This window comes from Triplophysa rosa, linkage group LG24 (genome assembly GCF_024868665.1).
Source record: "Triplophysa rosa linkage group LG24, Trosa_1v2, whole genome shotgun sequence".
NCBI lineage: Eukaryota > Metazoa > Chordata > Actinopteri > Cypriniformes > Nemacheilidae > Triplophysa > Triplophysa rosa.
Genome location: NC_079913.1, coordinates 5,045,124 through 5,071,590, shown reverse-complemented (window position 1 = coordinate 5,071,590; position 26,467 = coordinate 5,045,124). Strand labels below are relative to the sequence as shown.

Below are 26,467 nucleotides of genomic sequence, written 5' to 3'. Positions count from 1 at the left end.
GACAACTTCGGTGTGCAGTGGTAGTTTTTCCATGTGGTTGCTCAAAGTAAATTATGGTGAAAGGATCCTAGTCCACACAAACAACTAAAGACAGCAGTTCCTTTATTGCACTGGCCTATGCGTTTGCCAACAGTTTTAATTGGCTCTAAATAGACAAGCTTAGCTCACTCTACTGTGAGAATCTGCGATACCCATCAGCTAGGTTCAGTTTGCCTTTTGTAAAGTTGGAGAAATAACATAAATCATGGCTTAATCTGCTTAATTGACACCATAAAGCAATGTGTTGGCTGTACTATACAATTAACAATGGACATTTATAAAAACACAAACAACACACCCACCAACCTTGTAGTTGAGGTACATTTTGCATATTCAAATCTTTCTGACACCAAACTGGTGAAGCTTCATTATACTGTATATCATACTGATGATAAATTGATAACAAAGTTACATAAATCAAAAGCACTCCAGATACTCTGTTATTATAAGCTGTTATTATTTAGCTTTAGCATTAAAACTTATTGTGTTGAACGAAATCCATCATGTACAGTTATAATGGTTTGATATTTTGTTTAATAATGCAACCTCATAGTTCAAGACTTCTAAATGATAAAGGTATTCACTCTTATGTTTTACAGAATGAATGGCTCTGCTTAAACTGCCAGACTCAAAGGGCTCTTTCTGGGCAACTTGGGGATATGCCACCTCCACCCTCTCCATCCAAGCTGCCAGCCAAACACGAACCCACCCCTCCCTCCTCCCCAGCCCACGCTACATCCTCCACCCCTTCCTCTTCTGCACCCACTGCCACCCATGCCAAAGGGCTAATGCGGATGCCCAGCATAACTCAGGCTTCAGCTGACAAGGCTGAACCCGTCTCAGCCAAAGTTGATGCTAAAGATGTCAAAAGTACAGATGCAGTTAAGGAGGTCAAATCAGACAGCATGCAGGTACTACCAGAAGGGGGTGCAGAACATTCCCCTGACACCCTTATTGAAAACACACAAGGTGTGTCAACTTTACCTGAGCAAACGGTTATGGAAGATACCCCTGCCTCACATCATTTTTCAGAAGTGACAACCGATGTTGAAAGTAGAGAAAGTATAGAACAAATTGAGGCCCATGCAGAAGTGCAAAAAGCTGAGATAACTGAGATAGAGCAGTGCCAGGTACTAGACCAAGAATATGCTAACACTGTTACAAAAGAGCCTGAAACTACACAAGAAGCATCTATACCAGACACCGCTGATAAAAAACATACTGAGGCCCATGTGGCTATTTACATAAAAGCTGTTCCAGTAGATTCACAATCCACTGAAACAACAGAGCCAGATACGCAGGTTGAAATTACAGAGCCCAGTGCTGGCTCTCCTCCTATATGCAATGAACCAGACAGTCATGCTACTGAAAAACATTCTGAGGAGATCTCACTCACCTCTAATGTAGATGCAGTAGATAACCAACCTGTAAGGGAAAATCCTATCAAGACAGATACTACTGATCTCGATCAGAGTAGCATAGGGAATGTGCCAGAGGAGAAACCTGAGGCCACTGTACAAATTGAGGCTCCAACCCTTGCTGAGTCAGGGAATGATCAGCCATCTCATAATATTGATCTGGATGTTTCTGTGAGATTAGAAGATCATGCAGATCAAATTGAGAAAAATGGCATCATAGAAGAGGTCATTGTCGAGGATGGTTCAGAGGAAAACCAGGTTACAGAATCTATGCAGTTTTTTCCAAAACATAATTTAGATGTGTGTGAGACAGAGGAGCTTGTTGTAGAAAAGTCAGAGGTGATAGACCCTTCTGAAAAGTCAGAGGTCACTTGCGGAGACTCTAATCTCATAGCAGATGCTGTTTCTGTAGAAAACAAAGAAGAAAACTCTGAAAAGAGTGAAACCGAAGAGTCCACGTCACAGAAACAATTAGACATGCCCTCATCACTGCCCTTCAATCCAAGTATTGAGCTTGTGTCCACAGAAAAAACTGTGGAGAATGAAGATAGAAAAGTTATATATAATTCAAATAAGCAGTTGAGTACAGAGCTGTGCGAGGAAAAAGAGGATAATTCAATGGCAAAGGAGAACATGAGCACAGATAAAACAGACATAAAAAATTGTATGTCAGATCAAGCCGACCAAGGTGGAATTGTTGAGATTTTTAAGACAACAGAACAGAGGGTTACTCTTGAGACTGTGTCTGACATCAAAAATGCTGAATTTCTTTCTGATGGGACTTTGTCAGACAAAGAGGTTAATCTAGATGCAGAAGAGAAAATGAAGTATGCAGACCTTCCAGCTATTTTAGAGGCTGCTCCTAAAACAGAGGAAACATTGACAGAACATTTTGAACCGGTCAAGGACTGTTTGAAAGAGAGAGATTCAAAAACAGAAAAGCAAATCACTGAGCATGTAGAAGCTGAGAAAAGATATGTTGAGGAAGTTGTATTGAACAGTTCAGAAATAGAGGAGAATGTGGAAGAAGCATTTTCTCCAAAACATTTAAATTTAGCAGATAAAGTAGACATGGTCAAACCAGAAACAGAAGTTGTGGCAGATATGCCAGTAATGGTTGAATCCAAAAAACAGACAGATGAGATTTCTTTACCCTCTGAAGAAAGTGAATAAATAAATAAAGAAAATGTTTCTAAGCAGAAAGGAGAGTCAGAGGCTGTTATTGACAAAACTAAATGTCTAGTCAGTCAGGATGACTCAATCACTTCTGTTAATAATAACAAAGTTCCAGAGACTGTAGAAAAGATGTCATTAGAAGAGAAAGAAATGAGGCAAATACCTGATGTTGTCACAGAAAAGGCTTTAGAACAGTCTCTATCAGGTCTTACCGACCAGAAAATAGAAATCTCTTCATATCCTTTAACTAGTAAGTGTGAAGACATACAAACAGGGACTAAAATTGAGCCTCAAATGATACAACCGTCACAACAAGACACTACAATAAAATTCCCTGCTGTAGCATCCCCCATATCTAGAGAGAGAGATAAATTAGATGAGGAAGAGCTGACGATAAAACCACCAGTTGTAGCTGACCTAGAAATCTCCCAAAATACTGGAAATGAATGCGCAGCCGAACGTCTGCCCCATAGCCTAGACCATTTTGTAGAACTAGCTTCCCCACACACTGCATTTAGCCAACAGGAAATAAAGAATTCAGAGGAGGGGGTGCTGACCTCTGAACCACAAGAGAAAAAGGATGACATGCTACAGCCATTGATAAAGTCTTATAAAGTTGATGAATCTAAAGAGGTAACTGTACATGTAGTGGTAGAGGTACTCCTGTTCTAGTAGATATTAAGATGCACACTACCGTACTGTATTCTAGAGTTTATATCTATGTTCCTGATTATGCATTTTATTTCTGTTCACAATTCTAAATAAATTATTTTATTTTTTTGCAGAAAATGGAAGAGGCTTCTGTTCCATTAAAAGACAATGAGCTATTGAGAGAACCTAGTGAGAAAGATAAAGAGAGCAGCCCCTCAAGTCCCACAGCCCTGGCCAAGTTGGAAAGCACCGTCCTTCCGATACTAGAACCTCAGGCAACGACCGAAGAGAAACCAACACCTGAAACTTCCAAGGTCAAGCGCCGACTGGAGGTGCTGCCAACGTCTCCAGAACCCAGTTCAGAGGAAGACCAACATGAAACTAATGATCAAAATAATGATGTTACAAAAAAAGAGAGGAAAAAACTTCTTGTTCCAACAGATATCCAAGGAGATATTTTTGAAGACAGTAGTGACGGAGCACCTTCACCTGAACTTCAGGGGAACAAGACTGTTGGAGAAAAAGAAGTGGAAATAGAGAGTCCAGCCTCTGTGGATGAAGAGTTCATTCGGAAGCAGATCATCGATATGAGTGCAGATGAGGATGCATCACCGTCTGATGAAGAAAACCTAGTCAAACAGAAAATCAAAGATCATGAGAAGAAGAGGGATGATAAGGACAAAAGTGAGTCAGCCAAGTCAAGACGGCTTCTCAAAAAGAGCAGCATCAGTCCAGAAGATGAACCAGAGCGAAAGAGCATTATTTCTGTGACAAAAATTGAGGAACTAGCTAAAGGTGAACAACCTTCATTAGACAGTGGAACTGGCATTCGCCATTTTAAGACAATTGAATTTAACAGTACAGCGACTGTACGCCAGACATCTGATGATGGTGAACCGGAGAGTCTTACAGACTCTCCTGATGATAGGTCTAGAGGTGAAGGTTCTTCTAGCTTACATGCATCCAGTTTTACACCAGGAACATCTCCAACATCTTTGTCTTCTCTTGATGAAGACAGTGACAGCAGCAGCCCAAGTAATGTTCGATCTAGTGGTGAGGGCAAGCAGCACAGGAAAGCAAAGCACCGGCAACAAGGCCAGATGCTTCCCACTATTGAGGATTCGTCTGAGGAAGACGAGCTGCGAGAGGAAGAGGAGCTACTGAGAGAACAGGAGAAACAGAAGGGCTCAGGGAAAAAGTCAAAGAAGGACAAAGAGGAGATACGGGCACAGAGAAGGAGAGAAAGGCCCAAAACTCCACCAAGCAACCTCTCACCAATCGAGGATGCATCTCCCACAGAAGAGCTAAGGCAGGAAGCAGAGATGGAGGAATTCCGTAGGTCTTCCTGCTCCGATCTCTCCCCAAGCATGGATTCAGAAACAGAGAGCTTTGAAATTCTCCCAGAGAAAATTGTTGCTGTCCAAAAAGTCTATCAGTTGCCAACATCAGTGTCCCTTTACTCTCCAACAGATGAGCAGCATGCTGAAGTTCATTCCAAAGAAAAGGGAAAGCGTTCATTGAAAAGTGCAGATGAGGCATATGAAGAGATCATGCTTAAGGCCAAATCTCCAACTACTGTGGTAAAGGAAACCCCACCTGGGAAAGAATCTCTTTACGGGGGCATGCTAATAGAAGATTATGCATACGAATCTCTTGTTGATGATGGATCCTATGAGAAGGTACCAGAAAATCTTCTTGTATCCGAGAAGCCCAAAAAACCTTTGCGATCTCCAGATGAAGTTTATGAAGACATGATACAAAAGAAAAAAGAGATAATGCTTAAAGAACAAGAACTAACACATGACAAGCCAAAAGAGGATATTCCTAAATCAGAAATATTGTTCCCATCTACTGACTCAAGTAAAGACATCTCATCAGTTGTCACTGGCCAGTCTGGTAAGGATGGAAGACCGTTATTAGATGCAGAGGCAGCTTATGAAGATCTTATGAAAAAACAAAGAGCAGTGCTCACTCCAGGAACTAGTCCAACTCAAGCAGGCCCTGATCTAAGTGGCATTACACTAGAAACAACAGATGCCCAAGTTGAGAGAACAGAGACAGCACCTCTACGAAGAATACTTCCTATACCAGATCTGAGAGTGACACAGTGCTCTTCGGGTGAAGAGGAATCTGGTGAAGAGAGCATTACTGATCAGGCACAGGAATGCGAGACTGCTGCAGCTTCAGCTACAAAGCCACTTGTTAATGAAGACTTCCAGCAAACATTACCCTCAGTTTTAGCCTCAGAGTCAGGTCTAGAAGATGTGTCACTGCAAAAAAAAACAGCATCACCTGCAGTATCATCTGTCTCGCAAAATGCCTCAGAGACAAATCAAGATGTTGATGAAACTGGTATTGTTGACTTGTCCAAGTCATCAGCCTTAAGTCAAATTGACTCTTTTTCCACACTAGTTCCTAGTGTAATTTCAAGACCGTCACCCCCAGTAGTTGTAAGTGTATCTTCTTTGCCCACTGTACCTCAATATATAGTATCTACTGCACCTAGTGTTGTGTCAACTGCTCCACCTGTCCCTCCCAAACCTGCAGTTTTGCGTAGAGGTGCATCTCTGGAAAAAGCAGACATTCCAGTTCCTCCACCCTTACCCCCTCCAACACTACCAAAACCCTCTGTGTATCCCAAAAAGACTCCACCACAGGTCCCTCCAAGAACTGCTCCAGTGGGAATGTCAACCTCAGTGGACAGTGTACCAGTTAGACAGCCTCTTGCTTCAAACTACAAGCCCCATGTTCCTCCTCCTGTACCACCAAAGCCATCCTCCATACCTGCAGGCCTTACCTTCAGTCACAAACCAGGGGAAACTGTAAAACCACCTATAGCTCCCAAACCTATAACTGGTTCTCAGCCAACTTTTACAGCCCATGCTTCAGTAAGACCTACAATACTCGGTGCAGACAGTGCCCTTAATCTTAGTCCTTCTGCTGAGAGCAAGACAGGAACCACATCTCCGCTCAGGTCCCCCTCATCACCCAGGTTTGCCAAGGTTTTACGTGATACATATGTTGTTATTACATTGCCATCTCAGCCTGGTTCACCTACAGACAGCATTACAACCCAAGCCCCAAGTCCTGGTCAAGAGTCACCTCAGAAACAGCCTTCCTCACATCCCCAAACTCAACCACCTCCACAGCCACAAACAACCAGAGTACCACTGGCATTCACGCGAATTACTAAGTCTATTGAAAGTCAAGAAATATGTGGCCCAGAAAAGGTTGTGTCTAGCATGAGCCACGTCTGTGAGGTTATTTCAGCCACAACACAGCCTCAATCGATAATCCCCCATGTTGATGTTCAGGTAGTTACAACTGAACTCCAAAGGACCACAGTGTCTGTTGTGCATGAAAGAACGCCACCTCCATGTCTTGTTCCAAGACCCACTGGTGTCCCTGTTCCTCTCGAAAGCATGAAACCTGAACCAGTTCAAGTACAGAATGGCCATGTTTACCATCCTGGTGAGGTGGTAGATCTTCGAACCCCAAAAATAGATTCAGAGACATCCATGAAGGGTGTGGATCTGTCTTCCTCTGAGTCAAGAAGACAGTCCCTTGCTATTGATGCTGTTGTACGTCAGCAAAGTGCGGTGCAGTCATCTGTTGTAAACCTAAGCACTGATACCTCCTCAGTATCTGTAGTTACCGACAGCATCACCATCCTCACATGCACAGCCACTGTAGCTTATGGCAATGATACATCTCATTCCACATCAATGCCTCTCCAACTCACGACAGTTAAATCCTTTGAGCCTGTATCTCAAATTATATACAAACCCGTTGACTCTCAGCCAGAGAAACCTATAAATCTCTCCACAACAGTGGGTAAAACTCACACTCCTGTAACAATAGCTCCTACAATTACAAGCAATGGCATTAATGCAAAAATAACCCCTGGACTAGAAATAGGCTTATCAGGTGCAGTTGACCTCACCACTGTTAAACCTGCCCAGACCATAGTTACAATGAACGGCTCCACTGCAGAGATGGTTACTGCGGTAGTTACGGAGGATGATGGTAAACCAGTAGATCTGACAGCAGGAAGAACTGCTGTCTGCTGTGATGTAGTATATAAGCTTCCTTTTGCAGGGAGCTGTGCAACTCAGCAGCCCTCCGCCCCTTTACCAGAGGATCGTTTCGGCTACAGGGATGACCACTATCAATATGACCGTACTCCTTATGGCATGAGAGGTCTCGGTGGAATTAATCCATCAATGTCTGACACAAACTTGGCTGAGGCTGGTCTTTTCCTGTATAAAAGTAAGCATAGTTATGATTACAAGGAGGCCACAGAAGGTGCTGTAGATCTGACATCTGGAAAAATGTCAGGTCAGTATGAGATTGAAGATCTTTCTCGTCGATGTCCATATGAGTTACCTCTGCTTATTCAAAGCTAATTTTTCTTTTTTTCTTTTGATGTGTTTTCTATTTTGGTTTTGCATGTCCTTTTTATTCTTTTTTTTTGGATGTGTATGCATGTCTCTGCATGCCTTTCAATGGTATTTTGCTTGTTTTGTTTTTTTATCCTTTGGATGGTGCATGGCTATCTTGGTGTTGTTAACATTACACTATTTTTATGTGCTGATGATCTCACAGAATGAACTTTTAACAGGTGAAGCTGTGGATTACTCGAACAAAGCAACAGGAGTGTGCTCTGGAATGACAGTTCCACAATACACACAAGCCAGGATTACTTCAGCAGTTGGAACCCACTATGGGGTTTCCAGTGTCCTACGATGTTCAAATGGTGTTGTTTATTCTTCTGTAGCAGCACCTGTCCCTTCAACATATGCCATAACCACCCAGCCTGGTTCTATCTTCAGTACATCTTACAATTCTCTGTCGAGTATGCACACAAGTGATACTATGCCATCATTGTCAACTTTACAGAATCAGCCTCTCACTAGATCTCACAGTTTTCTGTCAACCATTGCTGTAACCACAGCAGAGGAACCAAACAACTTGCCCTTGAATCTGGAGGCTGGTGTTTCAAAGGCTGGCCTTACCACATCTCTCTCAGATGTAGTTTCTATTGCCACCACAGTGGCAGGACTAGATACTTACACAAATGCTTCATTAGAGGCAATTGCAGCCTCCTTAGAGGCTCTGTCTTCGCCCATGGTTCCAGGAGATGGACAATACCAGGTGGAGCGTGAGCTTCTTGAACTAGAGAAGATGAAACAGCAACATTTCGCTGAAAAACTTGAGTGGGAGAGGCAGGAGATCCAGAGGTTCCGTGAGCAAGAACAGCTTCTGGTGCAGAAAGAGCTGGAGGAACTTCAGGCCATGAAGCAACAAATATTATGTCAGCAAGAAGATGAGAGACAGGTCCACCTCCTAATGCAAAAGGAGACTTACGCTCAGCAGCAGGAGCAATTAGAGCAGATACAGCGGCTTCAAGAGCAGCTCAGACAACAGCTGGAGGAACAGAAGTTCAGGCAGATGTATCCAGGCGAGATCTTGCCAGAGGCTCTTGTTGTAGGAGAAAGAAAGATGGACAGTGGCTGCCAGACCGATGAGGAGGATGACACTGAAAAGGCTTACACTGCAGGAAGGAAAAAGAAAAGTGCAAAGAAAAGTGTTGATAGCTGTGTACAGACAGATGACGAGGACCAGGATGAATGGGAAGTTCCAGCTCGAGGCAGGCGTAGTAGAGCACGTGGTGGTAAAAATGGCATGGGTGAAAGAGGAGGGGTTTCAGTTCAGGCCCTTACTGAAATCTCTGTACAAACGGACTCCTTGGGAACACTTAGAGGGCACTCTGTGCAGGTAGACACTAGAGTAGATTATCCTGATTCTGACAGAACGTCCTCTCCAAAGAGACGCCCCACTCCACTTGATATAGGCCAGTCCCCTCACCTGAAAGCAGATGCCTCTACTCTTCAGGTTGCCCCAGGTCCACCCAAATCCCCAAAAGTACTTTACTCTCCCATTTCCCCTTGTGTGTCCCCTAGCAAGTCCCTTGAATATCTGTCTTATGACAAATCCCTTGGAGAGACAAGCCCACAAAGAATACCCTCTGCCACAGATCTTTCCAAAGGCCCACCAAGTCCTAGAGCTCCCAAGGTCATACAGAGATCAATGTCTGACCCCAAAGCCATGAGCCCAACTGCAGAAGAAAGGGCTGCAGCAAATTTCCAGTATTCTGAGAGCTACTCTGTGAGTATACGTAATCTTTCTAAGTGTTATGTTTATGCCATAATTCATTACATACGTGCAAATTTGAAGTCAATTATGCATTTAAATTTGTCTGTAATATTTTAGGTTAATTTAAGATTTTCATGAATTTTTATCAAAAGTACCACTCTAGTACTTTTTTGATAAAAATACAAAATTTCTCTTCAGTTTTTCTCATGTTGTGAATGGCCTGGTTTCATTGAGATGCTTGCTGTTTTGTCTAACATTTGCTATGCTTATTCAATGCTTTTCTAGAGGCATTGCAACAGCACAGCTGAAACTGAGTATGTGGTTTTATAACTGAGTATAGAGTTTGTCTCATGAGTGTGCAGAATCCACTTGAGACTTTCTTCCTGTTTTCATTTCTTCTCAGTTGAACTGGAGAAACTCTAGTTTCAAGTGCTTCTGTAAAACCAGCTTTAATATAGTTAAATATAGTACAATTACTAAAAGTACTTATTCTTAAGAACAATTTTTTATTTGTTTATTTTATTTGGATTTTTTTATTTATGGAAAATTGTCATCTTGTTATCATTGTTACTGATTTTTTTATTTATTTTTTCAAAGGCAAAGGACTCTCCTAGCGGAACTCCATCTGGCACCCAAAAGAAAGTTAAGAGGACACTTCCCAACCCACCCTCAGAGGAAGAAGCCACTAATGCTGGCCAAACAGCCTACAGCACTGGCTCTGCTCGTCGGCGCCTCTGCCGGAACACTAACATGGCACGTGCAAAGATCCTCCAGGACATTGACCGTGAGCTGGACCTTGTTGAAAGAGAATCCTCGAAACTGCGTAAAAAGCAAGCTGAACTGGATGAAGAGGAAAAGGAGATTGATGCCAAGCTGCGTTACCTGGAAATGGGAATTAACCGGCGAAAGGATGCATTGCTCAAAGAAAGGGAGAAGAGAGAAAGGGCCTATTTACAAAGTGTTGCAGAGGACCGTGACTACATGTCTGACAGTGAGGTGAGTAACATTCGTGAGACGAGAGGTGGAGAGGAAGTTGGTGGACATGGGCTTGAGAGACCTCGTACTGCACCACAGTCAGAACTTGATGACTTTGTTCCTCCACAGACCAAACACGAGTACGGAAAGTATTCCCAGTTCCAGTACCCACAGTACCAGCAGTCTCTGTACCAGCCTCAGTCGCCATACCAATCCCAGTCCATGTACTCTTCTGTTCCCTCTCTAACTGCCTCACAACAACAGAGCTACCACCAAATGCTCCTGTTGCAACAGAAAGCCATGCAACAAGCTGCTCTCCTCTCTGAACTTGATTCCACTAAAATTGCTACAAACTATGACAGCTCATCTTACTTGGGAGGAAAATATGGTAACCACCTTGACCTGCGTAGCTTAGAGGACCATGCTGGAAGCATGGCAGTCAGTCCAATGTCCAATGTGTCTGCAGACTCCTTCTATGCGGACTTAGATCAACATCATCAAACACCAAGGAGCTATATGCTGTTGGAGGACACTGCGGAACTTGCAAAGAGCACTGGTAGCCTTTCATCCACCAGCTATGAGAGGGAGCTGGCCAAAGCAGAGCGACTTCTGAGACGTACTGCTGCAGATGTTGGTACGGACTACCTTGGCACCTCTTCCAGAATTCATTCGTATGGTAAAGCCCAAGATGAAGATGACCCGATGGAAGAACCTTTTGAATTGAAGCTTTTGAAGCAGCAACTGAAGCAAGAGTTCAGAAGAAGCACAGGGGGCACTGAAAGCTTGGAACAACTTGCTGGACTCTCCCATTCTTATACATCCAGCACTGGAGTGTCCAGTGGAGCCTACAGAGCCTTCCCTAAAACAGAAAAGTACAGCATCAGTAGATTGACTTTAGAAAAGCAGGCTGCCAAGCAACTCCCAACATCTGTGCTCTATCAGAAACACAAAAACACCAGCAACATTGGCAAATATTCCTCCATCCAGGATAGCAGAGGTCTAGAAACAGACTATAGTAGCTACTTGGGGTCAAGTAGTGCTTCTCAAAGATCAAGCAGACTTCTACAGGATGAGATCACTTTTGGTTTACGAAAGAATATCGCTGAACAGCAGAAATACCTGGGGTCCACACTTGGGGCCAATTTGGCAGGATCACTCAATTTGGGCCAAAGCCTGAATCTGAGCCCAGGTATGAGGTCTTTGGGAGAAGATTCCGCTTATCCCAGTGGAAGCAGATCACGTCCTTCTTCTAGACCATCTTCTGTGTACGGCCTTGACCTGTCCCTTAAAAGAGACACTTCAAGCTCCTCGTTGAGACTCAAAGCAGAAGGTGACCCCTCCTCAGAGACCTCAGCTTTTCAGACTCCATCAGGCAGGTCAAAACCTACAAGCTTGCCCATTGGACAGGGTGGACGTGGGCGTATCCCAATCGTGGCACAAAACTCAGAGGAAGAGAGCCCGCTTAGTCCAGTGGGTCAGCCAATGGGAATGGCACGAGCATCCGCAGGTCCTCTCCCTCCCATATCTGCAGACTCCCGTGATCAGTTTGGATCATGCCTCTCTCTCCAGGATTCTCAACAGCAACATCTCAGAGACGATCCATCAAGAGTACGTAGCTATGTGCTAATGGATGATCTGCAGGGCAACATGTCAGATAGTGAAGGTAATTTCTTTGTCCACAGATTTTCATTTTGGAGTGACACTTCATACACAGATTTGTATCCATGTATGTCTCATCTTGTAAGTGCTTGCTCATGACTATGTGAAGGCAACAGTTCTTTGGATTTGATATTCTATGCTACAATAATGGCTTAAGAATTCATTCTAACAGCTTTTTCTTCTAACAGTATTTTGCATGTGATTTCTTTGCTGACTGCCCTTTTCTTCTGTGCGCACAATTGTACTGCGTGCTTTCAGTCTCTGCATGTTAAGCTAACATTGCATTTGCTTTCTGGATGGGATAAATGACAAAACGTATGATTATGCAGGCTGTGTACTATTATTGTTGTCAGTAGCATAATAATAGCCTAATAACCCTAAAAGTTGCTAGTCAAGCTGGTTTTAAACAATAGAGCAGCATATACAGTATTCTTGATTTGCCACCTTTTAGTTATCAAAAAGTGCCTTCTAGCATATTCTTCTCAGTATGGTTATGCATCTGTCATAAAACTACACAATCTTTAAAATTGTTTTATAGTTTTGAATGAATTATATTCCATAAAAATACACAATATGACCTGTATTATTTAGATATTTTAATGTGTTCTTTGTAAGGCCAGATATTAGTTTATAGTGATATATAAATTATTTATTGAAAGATAGTTTAGTTCCCTTCCACAGGGAAATGTTATAGCGCATACGCAAAATTTATGAAGCCATGTGTGTCAATAATAATTATTGCATGTTCGGTTTCTGCTTGCAAGTTTGATGTTTATTAAATGTTCAGTGATGTGCACGTCTCTTCCTCTGTTTAGATAAATGTTTAATTTCCTGCATGTTCTTCTGCTTGCTTTTGCGCTTTCAAGAACTATATTAAATGCCTTCACATAGTATGGGCTATGTTTTTGCTCAGCAAAAAATATATCATGAATTTTACAGTGTACATAAGATTTTAATGTGTATGTAACATGGTAGCCGATGCATGGCCTGTGCCTTTCCCCTCATAAAAGTGCATGAAAAACATAAACATTACTTCTATGTGTTCCAAAACGCATGGTTATTGTAGTTGTTACAAGAATCCAAAGCCACACAACCTGAAACTCAATCCCGAAATAACATGTATTTTTGTTTTCATTTATAAAGTAACTGTCCCCATACATTTAGCAGCATATGATGCATTCATCATATGTGCCACCTGGAAGTAAATGCATTTGCCTTGGTTACAGCACTAAGTGAATCCCTGATGGGTTTGAACAGAGACGATCCAGGAAACTCACATGAGAATGTCGCCAACGGTAGAGTATAACCACCTTAGACCTCCTGCACGCCTCCCGTCTCCCCCACACCTCCCGCTCCCATGACCACCCACCTGCCAATCACCCATGAGCCGTTAGGCAACCGAATCGAGCGCAAATTCATCTCCATAACAACATGTTGCAGGAAGTGTGGTGAATTTGCACGCTGATGTAATGCTGCGTTAGTGAATGCAGCCCTCGCATCTGCGATTAAATTGGAATTTCACACTGCTTTCTCTTTAAAAATAACGAGTCTTCTCAGCTGTTGCGATTCGACGAACAGAACAGCATTCCTGTAAATCTAGTCATAATTTTGCATATCAAATGTAATACAAGTACAGACGTCTTGATGAAAAAACATTTGCAAGAATTAGTCTCCACATTGCATATACAGTAATAGGATCTTCATCTGTCACTTCATTCTACATCTGAATGTCAGGTCTGTAAATACTAAAATTGTTTGTTTTGATAACACAAGGTCACCTATTCATCTGTCTATGATGATGTATAACCAAATAAATGTCAAGAAGAGAATTAAAGGATGAATTAAAAGAATATAAAAGTCAAGTACACATCAGATTTTTGTTGCCTTTTGTTGATGTTCAAGGAAGCAATGTTACATAATGTGATTGGCAATTACACTATTAAACTCCCTTCTCCCACACTGTAGATGAGAGATACGTGTCAGGCATGCCAAGTTATCATCAGACCTTCTGTCGGTCATTAAGCATTCATAAAAACTGAAGTTGCTGATAGGACAGTACAGTTACAGATCATATTGACTTGCTTTAAATCTTACAGCATGGGGAATTATATAAAACACATAACAATATAATCTAAATCTTGTATCCTCGGGCTTTATTTTGATTTAAGTTTGCATTTTAAAATAACTGCTCTAGTTTGTAGAACTATTTCCTTTTTTGCCCCAGATAGCTTTACGTTGTTTGGTCTTTCAGCATGCTTGAAACTGGTGCATTTGTTTAGCTTGGCTGTCTCTGGTAGCTGATATTAATATCTCAACACTGTAGGGCGTTTAGAGTTTTAACAGACTGACAGGCAGGACTGTAAAGTTTTCATTTCCATCTGTTTTCCGAAGCGTACCACCTGCGCCGAGAGGAGACGGACTGGTTTGACAAACCTCGAGATGGACGCGCAGAGAACGGACAAGGGGTGGATCGAAGACAGGTGAATAATCACATTTGGTAGTAAGCATGCAATGCAAACATTTAATATCATTTATTCAATTCATTTTGAAGAATGTTGGTAACCTAACAATATTGGCCCCCATTGACTTCCATTGTATGGACACAAACATATATGTATGGAGACATTTCTCTTCTTTTGTGTTCCACAGAGTTTTTGAATAACATGGGGGTTAATAAATGCTAACAGAATGTTTATTTTGGGGCGAACCCCAAAAAATAAAATATAAAATCCTGTGACATGCAAATACTTCATCTGGTTTGTCTTTGTGTTGTCCCTTTAGGGAAAGTCTTCACACTACCCGTTTCCTCACACCAGAATAAAACTACAGAAGGATTCTAAAGATCGTAGCGTATCAGGTAAGATGTGCAACCAATCCAACCCAAAATGCCGTGCGACTTGGTTTACCGACATGCTTTGACAAAGTAGACAGACATTTGGGACCGCTGCCCCTGATAAAAGAGAATCTGTTCGCCTACCAGGCCCGCATGGAGAGACGCCCGAGGCTTATGTCTACTCAAATATCAGATTCAACATGCTGAGATTATGTTGGCACAGTCATTTTATGGCTACTACTAAACGACACATTACCACTGTTCCAATTTGCCTTCAGCGTCCTCTTGTGGTGCAATGCTTTGCCACATCATTACACACGTGATGTCAACAGCTGAGCAAAACGGCAAGGAAACAACCCCTCCTTATGCTTTGGTATTTTAGACAGTCATGTAGGTGTGGTTCTCCCATGTGTTCTCTTTGCTCGAAGCATTAGAACAGGGCAGACATTACAGCGATGTGGCAGATTGGCATTCCTCCACCTCCATCAGTCATCAAAGCTCAAAATGGCGTGTAATGCCCACATCGGATTATCCTCGTAATTAGGAACCGTCGCACAAACAGGCGCCTTAAGAAACGAGATGAAAAGCTATGCAAGTGAGCAGTGACGGGTACATTTGTGGCACTGTAATTAAGGTAATGTGTGCATTGGTAATTAGTCTGATGGAGGGGTCTTGGACTGGGATTGTAAATTGCAGGATGCTTGTCACACAACAAACAGGGTTCTCGTTGTAAAATGTAACAACATTTAACGTCAAGGAAAAGTTAGCACAGAACAAAGAATACCAAACCTTCTGCATTTTTGTTGAGATATTTGCACAGTCATCTGTTAATTCCAAGGATGTTCACCATTTTTATTACAAATAGGCAATCAGTATTTTAAAGATGTATTTCCAAAATGTTTTTTATCTTTTAAATATTTTTAAGGGATAGTTCACCCAAAATTGAACATTTCATCTTTTACTAAGCCTCATGTCGTTTCAAACCTGTAACTTGTCTTTCGATGGAGGATGAGAAATGACTTAAGTAGTTATATAATATAATAAATACATGTAGAAATAAATAAATGCATGCATAAGTATAGAACTAAATAAATGCATGCATAAGTGTAGAAATAAATTCATTAATAAGTACATTAATAAATTAATAAATAAATTCATGCAGAAATAAATACTCAAAAATATCAACATTTCTACATTTATTTCTACATCTCTACATATTCCTGTATTTCTTTATTTATGAATTTCTGCATTTGTTTTTTCTGCGAAACAGAAAAAATATATTTTGAAGAACGTTTTGAGCCAAACAACATTGGCTCCATTGACTTCCATTGACTGGACACAAAACCACTTTTCTCAAAATATCTTCTTTTGTGTTCCACATAAGAAAGAATCATATACAGGTTTTGAATGAAATGAGGGTGAATAAATGGTGAAATCATTTTTATTTTGGCGTAAATTTCCATCGCTACTTTTTTGTTAAATGAAAATAGTGTTGTTGCTCAAATGGTGTTAAAATTCAATCAACAATAATATTTATTTTGAGCATTGATATATAAACGCAAACGTAGCATAAAACAGGAAATCTTTTTAAAAGCACTATCCGATAAACTCGTACATCTGGAAAGGTCATGGAGAAGTCATGGAAATTGATTGGCCAAAGGCCTAGGAACCCATGAACAAAGTGAATCGCAGCACTTCGCCAATTACAGCCAACTAAACTAGATTTATAAATTTGCTTGTGTTTATTTTTTGGATTTCTTTACAGGTAACGGACTGGGCATCCGCATAGTTGGAGGAAAAGAGGTGCCGGGAAGCAGCGGTGACATTGGTGCGTACGTAGCCAAGATACTGCCTGGAGGAGCTGCAGAGCAGACAGGAAAAATGGTGGAAGGTAAGCGACACTCTCAAAACCTTTCTTTTTGTGGGTTCATTGGTTTTGCTTGAGCTGCAGAGGTGTATCAATTCACAGACTTGCCGAGGGAGAGAAGCACGTAGGGTCACGATTTGATGTGATGTTTCAGAGTAGGAGACACGAGAAACAAACGATGCTGATCCGCACGATTCCTCACCTCCGGGCCTCATGAATGACTCATTCGGGATGTGAGAGATAAAGAGAGAAAATAAAATCAAGTTGAAGGTTCATGACTGTGTATCCCACACGGTGTGCGTTTTCAGTGTAGGTGTTTTAGGGATCAAATGATAGTGAAGATGCCGGTAAGGGAGTTGAGTGTTATATTTATATCGAAACTTGGACTGAGATGCCTCTGAAGAGTTGCACTGAAATTGTCTGAAGCGGCTTTGTGGTTTAATGCTATATTTTAAAACACGGTTATGTAATTGTACACTTTACCTAGTTGGAATCGACCCCATTGTGACAATTTCACCCAATGATGGCTGACGGCTAAACTTTGTCATCGAATTGGAAGAAACCTTTCACAGACTTTCACAATCGCATGACTGCTGTGGACTTTTTGATAGACTGTTTCAGCCATTTTGATAGAGCCGAATTTTACAAGCTCTTTTGATCTCAGTTGTGACTAAGACATTAACGCTTGCTTTCCCCGGAGGGCGAGAGTGCGTTGTAAATTAGGTCTGCTTGGCTCCCGCTTTTGTGCTGCTTTCTGCAGGTGGTAATTTATGGGATGGGTGGCGAATGAGAAAGTGAAGCTGGGGGGAGTGGAGTGACTGTCCATACAGAAGCTTATTTATGAGGCCATATACATCAGCTGGGCATTGTGGGAGAACATTGTGAGCTTTGACTGTGACCGACACTTCTCATCTGTCTTCCTCCCAGTCAGATATTGCTTCGTATTCCTTCCTTTCCTCTGCCTTCATCTTCTCGTCTAATCATATCTTTTCTAGTTTTTTCATATCTGTTCCTTTTTTTCATTCATTTAATTTGATCTCATCTTCTCATGCTTACTCTTGTCTTCTCTCTTGTCCCGTCTGTTCTGAAGCAGTTAAATGTCTAATGTTTCTTCTTGCTTAGTGTATACATACGGTCAGCACAGTTCCACTATAACGTTAAACTACATTAACTTTAAGTGCATACAAATAACACACATACAGTATGTACTGTAAATAACACACACCATAAACATTGACCTCCAGGGAGTCCAAGCATCAACCGTAAAGCGGGAGCTTTAAAACGTCCAAAGAGATCTTACCTGGCCTACCTGAAGACACGCTTTCATCTGTGTAAGTGCACCATCGGAGTGGTTTGGGCATGAGTTTGTGTTTGCCGTGAGCATTTCTCTTCCTTTCTCACAGGGTTTTTTAGGAAATAACAAGTTTTATTTTAAGAGCCGACAGTGTGGCGTTGCAGTGTGTAGAACAGTTTGTCCTCCAGCTGGCGGAGAATGAAACGCTTTCCATGGCTGATTTTTATACCTTCTTGTTTGTTTGCGTAGGAATGCAAGTTCTGGAGTGGAACGGCATTTCCTTGACTGGTAAGACGTACGAGGAAGTCCAGGGTCTGGTAGGTCATCAGGTCGGAGAGGCAGAGATTTGTATCAGACTGTGAGTGTCGGATTCACATTTCTACTTGTTCTAAAGGGTGCAATTTCTCCATTATAATGTCAAATTGCATTGTCATTGATTGAATTGAACGCTTTGTTTTGTTTTTCTCGAAATTCTCTCCATCTCTAGAGACCTAAACATGCTGTCTGATTCTGAAAGCTCACACCTCGACCTTCAAGATCAGATCAAAGGTGAGAACACAGCACATCTGACGTCAATGTCTTGGTTAACCTCATTGGTTCTGTATTCGCTAAACCAATGATTTGCACTTTTAAATATATAGGTGACAGACCTCCGCGCTCCCCAGGTGTGGACCCTAAGCAGCTGGCTGCAGAGTTGCAGAAAGTGTCTCAGCAGCAGGTGCCGTCCTCATCTACGTCAGCTCTGGATAAGCCATCAGCATCAACTGGGTCCAGTGCAGTTCCAAGCCCCGGCCAACCCGGGTCTCCTTCTGTAAGCAAGAAACGCCACAGCAAGGTCCGGCGAGCGCATATGAAACATGCAAACATGCGTATATTTTTGTTTGATGCTTATATTAATTATAATGCTGTGATTTTCATTTTTAGAGCTCTGAGGTTGCAAAAACTCAGTCCCACCCAGTATCAGGAGAGATCCAGGTAGAAATGTCTTACAAATACCTGTATGCTTAAAACCTGTATGCTGTTTTTTTAGTTTTGAAATGTTTTTTTTTTAAATAGTTTATTTGCAAAAGCGTTAAAATAATCATGTTTTTCTATTGTGCATTTCAAATAATATCAATTAAATTGCAGTTGGGTTGTTTTTGTTAAGTAATAATAACTCAAAAATACTAAAAACTAACACAATAAAACACAAAAACATAACACAATAAAAACATGATTGATGAAAATGAATATAATTTAGTAAATGAAATGAATCTGTTTTTGCTAAGGAACTCTTAATTTATATATTAAATATATAAGTGTAAAAAATATCAACACTGTCAAAGGGGCTTGTATCTCCATATTTCTTAGTTTTTATCATTTGTTTTTTAAAAACGTTACTACTGGTTGCCCTTATGTTTTACAAATATTTAACTAGTGAAACATATTAAAAAGAGCTGTGGAGATATACGTTTTCCACCCGACAGCAGCGATATGCTCCTTATTAGTAATATCATAGAACACACTTTTCATACGTGGATGATTTCATTTTCATTTTGCAGCTTCAGATAAATTATGACAAACAGCTGGGCAATCTCATCGTCCACGTTCTTCAAGCGCGAAATCTGGCACCCCGGGACAATAACGGCTACTCCGATCCATTTGTTAAAGTTTACCTGCTGCCAGGTAGAGGGTAAGTAGTCAAACTCAACTTAAAACTTTCACTTTTCAGAGTGACCCCACCTCTAAACATCACGCTTTAAAAAAGTCAACTTTACCGGTTTGTCTGTCTTCTTTCTGGGCGGTTCTTGGTTAGAATAAGCTGCAATGGGGAGCTGACTTCATGCAAGTCAAAACTCTGGCCATGCACGTGTTAACACATGACATGCTAGTTAGGTTTTTAGATGTTTGATTCGAACATATCAGATCTCTTTAAACACTAACGTGGCTTTCTTAAAATTAAAACGGAACGTCGAGATCTGATAAGCACAAAGTCTGTAAGATGAGCGTCATTTGTCTAAGCCCTGTGAGCATCTTTCAAATATGTGTGTGTGTGTGTGTGTGTGTCCACATGTTTGTGTGTGCAGTGAGTCAGCAATAGAGAAAATCAATGCCAGATCTGTTTGTGTGTAAAATGATAGCGATTGTTGAGTGTGTGTGTGCATTGGACCATTTCTTGGCACTCATCTGTTCATGCAGTACCTGGATTGAATCTTCGGGAACAGGAGCTGTCCATCTCTCTGCTCCATAAGGGCATGAATGCATGAGCTACTGCATAAAACAGTTTTACCCGCAAACACACACACACACACACACTTACAGGCTTTCACTCACCACTGGTTGTTGTCTGTTTTTGCTGCATGCTGGATCTTCACAGTCAGGTCATGGTTGTGCAGAATGCCAGGTATGTGATTCTTTACTATAGTACCAGCATATTATACAAGACCGGCCGTGCTCGGACAAGAATGGCTAAATGATATCACTTTTATTGATTTACAGGGCCTTCGTTTGCCTTTTCTTTCATCATTAAACATTTGATCATTTTCTCAATGTAGTATAAGGTCACTGCAACACAAGTGGGCTTATACTAGGATTCTTCCATCGTGCAAACCATTTTCCATAGACAGCAAACATTTGCCATCAATGTGGGGGTGACTAGTGTTTAGTTGACTGAAAAACCTGTCTGTGGTCTTCTACTCGTGCCTCAGGATGACCTCTTGTGGTGTGTTATACAATTGCAGTGCCGAGAATAAAAGAAGGTCGAAACACGCCCAGAAGAGTCTGAACCCGGAGTGGAACCAAACTGTCATCTACAAAAACATACACCTGGAACAGGTGATTTTTTTCTCTATCTGACTCCTATTAGCTATTAAACATCGTAAAAATGTAATATGATGTAATACAATTAGTGTTTAATGCAACGTATATTGTAATTTTATCACCAGTTTCTGCAGAGATTCAAGAAAAGACAAATGTTCACTTCTTTCTGGCCAAGTATTGATGTTTTATTTTGTATTACCTTTACAATAATACGTTGTTCCCGAAAACGTTGCACTTTCATCATATCAGATGTCAGAAAAGCCAAGAGAAATCTGATTTCACTTTGATGGGAGATGTTTTTTTACTGTCAAAACTCCACATCGGTTTTGAGGTTTCAATTATGTCAGACTCCTCGGAGACAATCCAAGGCTTTGGTGCAAACAAAGAAAAGTCTTCAGTCTCCCAGACGTATTTAAGCCTAATTAAGACCGTAGATCTCCTTCAGTGTCTTCAGATCTCTAAGGCGTCCGCTGACAGATGTGATTGATGCGTTTTAACCGCACTATTGATGCGAGGCGAATGGGTTTTAATTGAGATAGAAAGTCAGAAGCTAGAATGACGGTAGGAAGACTAACTGAATTCCCCCAAACCATCTGGATTAAACTTGTGTATCTTGTTATGTTTTTTTGGATCTTATTTATATTTAATATGAAAAAAATGAGACTGAACAAATAAATCTTTGAGTCTACTGTGTATCGTAGTTTATCTTGTTTTAAAGATGTTTATAGAAAACTCTACATAGATACGGATGATAAAGATGCTGATGATGTGCTGTGTGTGGTTAGCTGAGGAAGAAGACGTTGGAGGTCAGTGTGTGGGACTATGACAAAAGCTCCGCCAATGACTTTCTTGGAGAGGTGAGAGACTTTTTAAACAAACCGTGAAGACGCATCTGGTCCATTGTATCCAAAGTCGAAAATTAATGGGGGCAAAAATGCAAAAAGAATGCCTTAGAAATTACATTTTACAATTAAATACATTCAGTAGTCTTTTATATAAAAAAATATTTTGAGCTTGTATAAATGCATGGTTTCATTTCACAAAACTTTATATGTGTGTATAGGTACTGATTGACCTGTCAAACACCTCTCACCTGGACAACGTCCCCCGATGGCTGCCTCTGAAGGAGCAGAGCGACGGTGAGCATCATCGCCGTTCTCACTCGGGACATGGTCGCCAACACTCGCCCAAACCTCACGGAGGACATGGAAGCCAGCACTCGCCGAAAACCTCCAGCCACAGCAAAGACGACTCGCCCAGATCATCCGTCATCAAGAGCCGTAGTCACGGAATCTTCCCCGACCCTTCCAAGGGTAGGAACGAACGTGGCATGCCATCACTCTGCAACGTCTCTCACTCTTTCACTGCAAGAAAATCTTTTTCATAATCAGTATTTTTCCAGGACAAATATCTAAACATCCTTAAACACAAGACAAGGTTGTTTAAAGTTGAATAAAGTTACGTTTTTCTAAGCCCACTGGCAAATTGGCAAATTTATCCAAAACGTGGGTTGATATCAAATGAACACAAACTCGACAATTCAATTATAAATCATTATAATCTTACTGTTATAAATTAAGGTACACAGATTTTTTTATGTGCTTAATAATTGGATTATGGATTCTAGCTTTGAAAGATAACAAAGATCCCAAAAGTACTTTCATCTCTTACTAACTTTGGTTTTGCCCTCACATGTGCTATTATGTGACTTGAGAAGACTTGGAACACAGTACATAATCATTTGGACCATTTTTGGAGAACAGTCCCATTTCTCGTTCACTTTCTTTAAAATGTAGCCAAAATATTCTTAGAACGTTCATTTGCATGAGTAAATCAGAGTTTTTCTTTATCAAGATGTGTTCTCTAATCTCTGATCTAAGGCAATGTAAAGTTTCTCTGTCTTACTTCATTTTCCTTCTAGTATACATTTATTTTAAGGATGTTTTAAGGAATATTTTTATTGAAAATCAAGACAAAAATACTGATCAAGAAAAACACTTTCACTTTGCACTCTTTCAGTTGTGATGTTTTCCTCTCTTCGTCTTCTGCACTGTCTTCATCCCTCTATTGCTGTCATTTCTATCCATTCTCTCTTCTCTTTTTCTGTCCTTCACGTGATCTTTCCATTATATATTACTCAAGCTTCCTAGCTTTGGCTTCCTGCTCTCCATATATGTGTGTTCAGTTCACAAAAGCGCTGAGCTCACCAGCGCTTCACTTCAGCCACCTCACTCAGGGTGTGACAGGGCCACTTAGACAGGAAGCAGCCTGTTCAGATGCTAACTAGGGCACCGTAGATGACCTGAAGTGTACATGGAGACTCAATCATTTCAAATAACCTAAAGAAATAATACTTGTACTTCATGTAGAATATAAACAGATAAAGTAAAGCAGCAATAAGTCTAAAGTAGAGAATGAAACAGCCCTTGTGGTAATTGGGTTCTGGTTGTTTTAGACACGCAGGTCCCCACTATTGAGAAATCTCACAGTAGCCCCAGCACATCGAAGCCGTCCCTCTCCGAGGGCCAAGCCCGTCCCCGTGGAGGCCCCCGTGCTCACGGCAAAAGCGGCACGGCCCGGGCACACCTTGACAATGCAGCATCAACCGAAGCTGCCGGCCAGCAGCCTCGCCAGCAACCAAGTAAACGACGCAAATAAAACCTCCACAGCATGGCTGCCTCCGCACTCATCTGTTCCTCCTCCTTTTTGTTTTCATCTCCCCTTTTTTCCTCCTTTCCTTCTGTTTTCTCCCTTTGATATTCCTCTGGTCCCCTGTGTGGTCACAGTCTGTTCACGTCACATCCTCCTTACCAGCGCACACGTATTGGATCAGTCCTGTTTTCCTTTTATTACTTTTTAGCATACTTTTCAGCAGTTATAACTCCGAAGCCATATTTAAATATATTTGATATATATTTCTAGTCTGGCTAATAATTTAATCAAATATTCAAATTCAAAATATAATAAATATCATTGAAGTAACAGAGATCATCTGTATTATGTCTCCAAAGAATCAGTCTGTTTTTAATTTATTTCTTAATTTATAATTGTGAACAATTTTATAAAATACGATGCCGATTTTTGCAGTTTTAAAGCATCCTTACGCATCATTTGACTTTGGAAACAACTAAATATGCATCAACTGGTAAGGTAATAAGTTCGATACCCAGGGAATGAGAATTGTCAATGTGTTAGTCAATGTGGATAAAAGTATTTATTAAATATTAATTAATGGTATGAACTGTTTTGACCTTAACTGTGCTCAATCTTATTCAAACAAAGTAAAGCCGCTTCTCAAACGCTGTGAGAAGATCTAACTCGACACATAGACGTGCCGAAATCTCTGACTACTTGTGCATTTCCTACTGTTGAAGTAAAAACAGCTCAGCTTATCGCATTATTAAAATGTAAAGACCAGAATAAGACATCCCTTGTCAGCACATTTAGCATTAAGTTTTACCCACCGGAGCCTAACCCCACCTGAGCCCCTAAGGACAGCCCCCCTTTCTTTTTTTAAACACCTCCTTATTTGTCCAATCGAGTTGTGTTCTATCCCAAATGGCCGGCTTTTCAGCAGCTGCTCCTCTGCCCACCGAGACGGCCGTGCATGTGGCCTCCGCCTGCACCATCCCATCCTGCCTCCACCCTCTCTGCGGCTCTCGCTGGCCTACACTGCACCTCAGTGGACGCACTGAGCCCAAGCCCGTGACTCTGACCTACAGTAAAGCTGGTGGTGTCCGTGTTGTGACTAGTTCATACTCTGAGTCTCCATTTCGCCTCCCTTCTCCCCTCTCCAAACTTCTCCTGACCTCCCCCCCACTGTGGCTGGTATACGACCCCAGCCCAAAACGACCGCCTCGCCCTGAGGCAACACAGGCACAGCGTACCCGGTGTGCTCACCATTCAGAGAGCCCCGTCCGAGTCGCCGGCCAATGAGATCCCAGGCGGCCTTCACCTGACCCTCAGGAAAGCCTTGTCGGAAGAGAGGCCGCAGCCGGACGGAGGTGAGAGTTGACGTCTCGTATGATTGCCGATGTGGGAGAGAGAGAGGATGTTGAGTTACTAACGCACATCTGTAGCGGAACTAGCGAGGACAATCTTGCCACTTCACAGGAAATTCATGCAGCGAGACTCAGTCTGGTTCAACAGGCTCGCAACGTGCTAAAACCAGGACCGAACATTAATGCTTAACTTTATTACCGCTAAGATAGTTTAGTATGTCGCCTGGTATTAGTGTTGCCGAGTCTGTTTGGAAAGACTGTGTGCATGAATTACGTGCTGAAATGTCACGCATCCCACATCCAACCATCACTCATCACTCAATACCAGATGCATCAACATTATAAAAACACATTAAAATTCCCAGTTGCTCAAATATAAGTAGTTCAACTTTTAAAGTAAAACTATAACAGAATCGGCGTTATTTAATTACTCGGGCACAAACATGCAAATTACTAATAAACATTTTTAAAATGTGTTCTGTCTTTCTAAGCTTCAGCTTCTGTCGTGTGCTTAGCATATCTCTGTGCTGTGATATTTCTATTTATGGTGTACTGTCATGCTTTCTTTAAATGTTGCCAGCAACGCTAGTATCTATAGTTCTGTGTGTTTGATGGGGTGAATGCGTGGAGATCAACCCCTGCCCCTTCGCTTCCTATAAAACAATAGTTGCCAGGCAACACAGTTATGTCAATAGTGAACGTGACTCATGCAACTCATATAGTCCACTTCAAAAACAGCATCCCGCAGCCATCGATCTGGTGATGCTCCTGTTACTGCAGCCTCATTGGACAGCGGTCTGAGCGGCAGTGCCTTTAGCCTGTTGGATGAAGAGGGCGTGACCAATGCGGTGGATAGTGCCATTTTCCAGGTTCCTAGATTGTAAGTGTTTTTTTCTTTGTTTTTTTAAATATGTTTATAAAATTGTTCAATTTAAGATTTTATTTTCTTCACTCTGGTAAAGGTGCTGGTATGTAGATAAACATTTATTAATTTGTATAATTAGTTGTTCTTACATTTTACATTGTCCTTATTTTGTGGCATTCTTGCGGAAACCCGATGTTGTTTTATTTTTTAGTGGAAAGATTCCAAACGGCATGGAAGCAGTGAAATCTGCTCATGGCGAGTCGGAGGGTAATATTTGCATGACTTTTTACATTTCGCTGCTGTCCTTCTGAAACCTCGTATCTCCATATTTTGAGATATCAAAAATTATGTTTTTTACTAGTAAGAATTGCATTTCTGATATCTGAAATAAGATTTTTAACACGTAAGAAACGAATTACTGATATCTGAAATTGAATTTGAATGGCAGCCTATTGTGATATTTAACTAGTAAAAATGCAATTACAGATATCAAGAATGACGTTTTTTACTAGTTGAAATTCAATTTTTGATATCAAGAATGCACATTTCTGCGAGTGATGACGTCATTGTTGATATCAAGAATTCACATTTTTACTAGTGAAAATGCTTGCCATAGCACACACAGCTGTATTTCCAAAGTGAATTGTGCTTGTAAGGCTGAGTACTGTTTTATGTAAGTTACTCTAAATGTTAGTACAGTATTGTAAAGTTGTGGCAGTTGTGGGCAGTTGTGG

At 41.3% G+C, this 26,467-nt stretch overlaps 1 protein-coding gene across 14 annotated transcripts in view; it reads left to right on the top strand.

The window, feature by feature from the left end:
- pcloa (piccolo presynaptic cytomatrix protein a) overlaps positions 1-26,467 on the top strand; it is a 46,141-nt gene that overhangs the window by 15,268 nt on the left and 4,406 nt on the right. Inside the window, exons 4-25 of one of the 14 annotated variants that reach the window (XM_057323590.1) lie at positions 639-950; positions 3,419-7,622; positions 7,906-9,452; positions 10,038-10,436; positions 10,545-12,078; positions 13,301-13,369; positions 14,466-14,554; positions 14,856-14,931; positions 16,673-16,798; positions 18,318-18,426; positions 18,556-18,617; positions 18,710-18,903; positions 18,993-19,043; positions 19,610-19,740; positions 20,425-20,451; positions 20,789-20,882; positions 21,653-21,724; positions 21,931-22,180; positions 23,323-23,508; positions 24,710-24,871; positions 25,607-25,748; positions 25,945-26,000. In XM_057323590.1, the coding sequence (XP_057179573.1) occupies positions 639-950; positions 3,419-7,622; positions 7,906-9,452; positions 10,038-10,436; positions 10,545-12,078; positions 13,301-13,369; positions 14,466-14,554; positions 14,856-14,931; positions 16,673-16,798; positions 18,318-18,426; positions 18,556-18,617; positions 18,710-18,903; positions 18,993-19,043; positions 19,610-19,740; positions 20,425-20,451; positions 20,789-20,882; positions 21,653-21,724; positions 21,931-22,180; positions 23,323-23,508; positions 24,710-24,871; positions 25,607-25,748; positions 25,945-26,000 (9,892 nt within the window). Of the gene's footprint in view, positions 1-638; positions 951-3,418; positions 7,623-7,905; positions 9,453-10,037; positions 12,079-13,300; positions 13,370-14,465; positions 14,555-14,855; positions 14,932-16,672; positions 16,799-18,317; positions 18,427-18,555; positions 18,618-18,709; positions 18,904-18,992; positions 19,044-19,609; positions 19,741-20,424; positions 20,452-20,788; positions 20,883-21,652; positions 21,725-21,930; positions 22,181-23,322; positions 23,509-23,653; positions 25,749-25,944; positions 26,001-26,467 lie in introns of those variants that run through there. The other 13 variants (XM_057323586.1, XM_057323588.1, XM_057323585.1 and 10 more) reach the window with 13 other exon arrangements.